The following is a 4,520-nucleotide window of genomic DNA, read 5'->3' on the forward strand; positions in this document are numbered from 1 at the left end:
ATATTTTATAACCTAGTTGAGAATCATCCTTAAACAGAGTTCGGTATAAAAACTAATCCTGAAACCTAATAATTGATTTTTGTTTGTTTGTTTAAATCACCAAATACTATTGTCTTTGCCTTGTCATGTTTGTTCGTGTCATTTTATTTATTTTATTTTTTTGAAAAATTTAGTTCTGGTGTCCTCTACAGAGGACATAACAATTGAATAAAATATAATGTTTCAAAAATGTTATTTTTCCATTTTTGTCTTATGCTCTAAAACCATGCAATGAAAAAATACTACATTCTCTGAGTCTCAGGAGGATATGAAGCAGCTACCGATGTGATGCGAGCCCATTATGATGCAGTGCGATCCAAATTCAATTTGATTCAACAGATTCAGTGCTTTAAAAAAAACATGCTATGCAATTCAATATAGTACTTTTATTTCACTTTTATTTCTTTGGTGGAAGATGCAGCTCTACCTCTGCCATGTTAATGTAAATATTTAGACAGGAGAAATCAATCTACATATACTTGTATCCGATGCACACTTTAAATAGATGCATCTTCTCTTTAACCTTAATTGCGATGCACCAATGCGAATCTGGCAAACTAGGAATGGTAGTCAAGTTTCTTAACTGTTTGTTTACTCTGTCCTTTCTGTGATTGGTGAATACTGACAAGAATTTAAGTGTGTGTGTGTGTGTGTGTGTGTGTGTGTGTTTGCAGCCAGCACTCCTACACGACCGTACGCTGTAAGCGTGAAAAGGATCCTTGAGCCAGAACCGCTTGAGCCCTCAATCCCTTCTAAAAGATCAAGGCGTAAAACACGCAAACTGGGTACATCAACAGTCCTCTGAAGTGTTTGATATTCAGTCATTTTTTTTTTGACTTTTCATTGAACTTAATAGTTTGTTGTTGTTTTGTTTCTGCAGATTCATGAAGCTGCACGAGCTGACAGCAGACGCAGTGCTTTTTTTATAAGTTTATTCAGTGTTAAAGATTGTTTCTTATTTTATGTTCGATGCAAATTCTTTTTTTTCACTCTTTACAGATTATGACTTGTCTGATTTAAGCAGAAAGCAAAAAAAAAAAAAAAGTTAAATAATTGGACTGTGTCCGTAATATATTTTGTATCTTTCTTTAAGGGGAAAAAAATGTTTTTTTACACTTGCATCATGTCTTGTCTTTTTTTTTTTTTTTTTAATTCAGAACAAACCTTCAAGCAGTCACACTTTCACTGGAGCTCTGTTCAAGTGGGATTGTTTTCTTAAGTTCAGTGTATACTTTGGTTTTTGCACGCATACATTGTAGTGGATGCATACAGTTTACAGTAGCATTTCAACAGATACTCCATTAAACCAAAGGCCTTTAAAACGCTGCACTGACATGATGAACATGATGATGTATTTTTGCATGACAAACTGTAAGCTCCTTGACAATAACAGTAATAAGATTATTCCATTGGCTTCAGAAAATAAGCTCTGTGACCAACAAGTATTGTTCTTCATGATAATCTTCACAAATGAACACAACTTTTATGTATTCTGAAGCCTAAACACAATAGCCAGAAGTAAAAAGCCTTTAATTAAAAACAATTTCTAGTTAGAATTTATGTTAAAGACACATTGGACTGTCTGAAATCACCCTCTAAACTTCATGCACCATAGTGGACGTTATTGAGTGCACTTTTCCACTAAGTCTCCATTCACCAATCGTTTTCATTCACACCTTCCAGTGGATTATTATAGTGGTCTAATATGGGAAATAATGTATGAAGGTATCTAACTTATTTTTCAGCATGACAGCTATTCGTTATCATAACAAACCAATGTCCTTTTCTATTCTTTGCTTAATTTTTCTTTCTTTTTTTTTCGCTTTTTTTTATAATAAACCATTTTTTTTTATTCACACAGTTTTGAATGGAAGCCCATTTCTGCCACTAAATAAAAAAAACTGGGTAATTGCAACTTTTTATCTAACTTTCTTTTTCTCGTAATTGCGGGTTTATAAATTACAATTCTGAAAAAAAAAGTCAGAATTGCGAGATATGAGTTCGCAATTGTGAGAAAAAAAGAAAGTCAGAATTGTGAGTTATAAACTCTCAGTTATGAGAAAGAAACTCAGAATTGCGACTTTATATCTTGAAGTTGTGAGAAAACAAGAAAGTCAGAATTGTGTGATAAATTTGTAATTATGAGAAAAACTCAGAATTGTGAATTTAAATTTAGCAATTCTGACTTTATAGCTTGCAATTCTGAGAAATAAAGTCAGAATTGCGAGATAAAAAGTCACAATTACCCTTTTAATTAAATTTTTTATCCAGTGGCGGAAACGGGCTTCCATAGTTTTGGCATATAGAGTGCTAAATGGAAAAAATTGTAAAATAAATGTGTTGATTTGCTGAAGTCAAGTAACTTGCTTTACACAAAAGCTCAACTTTGGCATATTTTTGTAGTGCATATTATATAGTATGCTGTATAATAACAGTTTAATGTGTTTATAAAGCTTTTAAGGGTATTATATAAGATGCATTACTAATCCGTAAAATGTGTGGTCGACACCAAATGCTAGGCTGTATACGTATTTATGCATAGGTTTCTGTGCATAGGTTTATATTGTATCAGATGTTCTTTCAAAATGACTTAAATGTTTCATAAAGTCTCCAGAATCTTAAGAGAGAAACGCTCATGATTTGAAACCAGTCATAATGGGATTTAAAAATACTGCTTTAATAAGATGCACTCGATATAAACTTGCATTTCTAAAGGATATTTTTACTCAAGAAAATCTATTTTTATTGTAGTAATGTCAAGTTTTTATTTTGTAATCTGATGTGCTTCAAGAAGTGCTTTATAATCTTGACACAATACACATCGTCAGAGTCTCAAGATTCCATATTTGGTGGTTATTTTGTAATAGAAGTAATATTGACAGAGAATTTTAGACATTTGTGACAGAAAATTGCTAAAATGGCAGATGGCCCCCGGTGGCTGTTTATGATATAGCGCTCTAAATAAAATTTAACTGGAACCTCAGTTTTTTTTTATATCAACTTCAAATTTGGAACATAACTTAATTAGGCATAACGCTTTAATTTTATAGCAATTTTGTATTTTTTTAAAGGTCCCATTTTACGCGCTTTTTTGAAGCTTTGATTGTGTTTACAGTGTGCAATATAACATGTTCATGTTTCGCGTGTAAAAAAACTATTTTTCACACAATTCACCTATCTGTATACCGCTGTTTTCACTGTCATAAAAACGGGCTGATGACTTCTTTGTTCTATAAAGCTTCTTCAGAAATACGTAGCGAGCTCTGATTGGGCCAGCGGTTCCTGTGTTGTGATTCGACAGCAGCTGAGCGCGCGCTGACCTCCTGTAAACGTGATTGGACTAGTTTTGGAGTAGTTTTGAGAAGCGCATGTGCTGTAGATGTACTTATAATCACAGGAGCGTTTTTACTGATGAGATGCGCATGAAAATCACGTTCGTTTTTTTGCACAGCCCTAACATTTAACAAAGCTAAACAGCATTGCCCTTTGTGTAATAAGTTACAGAAACTGTTAAACGTACCAACTTAAATAATAAAATACACTTACTGGTTGTGGTCCATAAACAACGCCTTCTCCAGACAAAGAGGGAACTGCTCCATCTTTCAAGAATAATCTTTGTGCGAATCCGGCATTAAACTGATTGAGATTGAGGAAGCTGTCCTCAGCAAAATGTGCTGCACATAGTTTTACATGTGGATTATAATTTTCAGGAACCGAGTTAGACATAAATTGTAACCATTAATCTCCAAGAACAGCATCCCTGGGAAGCCCAAACAAAGATGATTGGACTCCGAGATGAAAATAACAGCGTATCGACGACATGGAGACAAAAACAAACGCAGCTCTTCCTCTTCAGCGTCTGAGCGCAACAAGGCCACGCCCCCTTTTTGTGAATTCATGTGGGCGGAAGTTAGTTTTAAAACTGTTTTAATGACGTCATTACTGCAGGAACTAGAGGGATGTAGTCCAAACAGGTCGTTTGTTGTAAGCAAATTCTGTTAAATAAATTATCTCGCTTGGCATTGAACTTTGAGCTTTATAATTTTACAGATATTATTTATACTCTAACAACATCATTACACACTAACTAAAGTTTAAAACATGGGATCACGAAGAAGGGGACCTTTAAATATTTACTCTACATAAAATAAGATAAAAATTGTACCGTTTTATTATCTTTACAGTAAATGTAAACTTTGACAACTTTTTGATAATTTCATGTTTTTAATTTATTCCACTTAAGATTGTCCTCTTAAAAAAAGAGTCCATAGTTGGGTCTGTATTCCAAATATTATTGGGTTTCTTCTTTTTTTTATTATTATTATTATTTTGGACGAGATTCTTAAAAGATGGCATTCTTTTGAAGAAACATAAGTAGCACGTCTAAAGCAGCGTGTAGTAATGAGTGGAGAGTTGTGAACCTGAACTAATGGAGTTGGGAACCTGATCCCGCGCGCAGCGTCCAGTAGGAAGCGCACATT

General features: G+C 33.8%; 1 protein-coding gene across 1 annotated transcript in view; it reads left to right on the forward strand.

The window, feature by feature from the left end:
- The window catches only part of smchd1 (structural maintenance of chromosomes flexible hinge domain containing 1), a 44,294-nt gene extending 41,035 nt beyond the window's left edge, over window positions 1-3,259 (forward strand). The window contains exons 48-49 of the mRNA XM_052561843.1: window positions 714-824; window positions 920-3,259. Of these exons, the coding sequence (XP_052417803.1) occupies window positions 714-824; window positions 920-927 (119 nt within the window). The 3' untranslated portion in view covers window positions 928-3,259. The remainder of the gene's footprint in view (window positions 1-713; window positions 825-919) is intronic.
- Window positions 3,260-4,520: the final 1,261 nt, after the last annotated feature.

This window comes from Carassius gibelio, chromosome B7 (genome assembly GCF_023724105.1).
Source record: "Carassius gibelio isolate Cgi1373 ecotype wild population from Czech Republic chromosome B7, carGib1.2-hapl.c, whole genome shotgun sequence".
Taxonomy (NCBI): Eukaryota; Metazoa; Chordata; class Actinopteri; order Cypriniformes; family Cyprinidae; genus Carassius; species Carassius gibelio.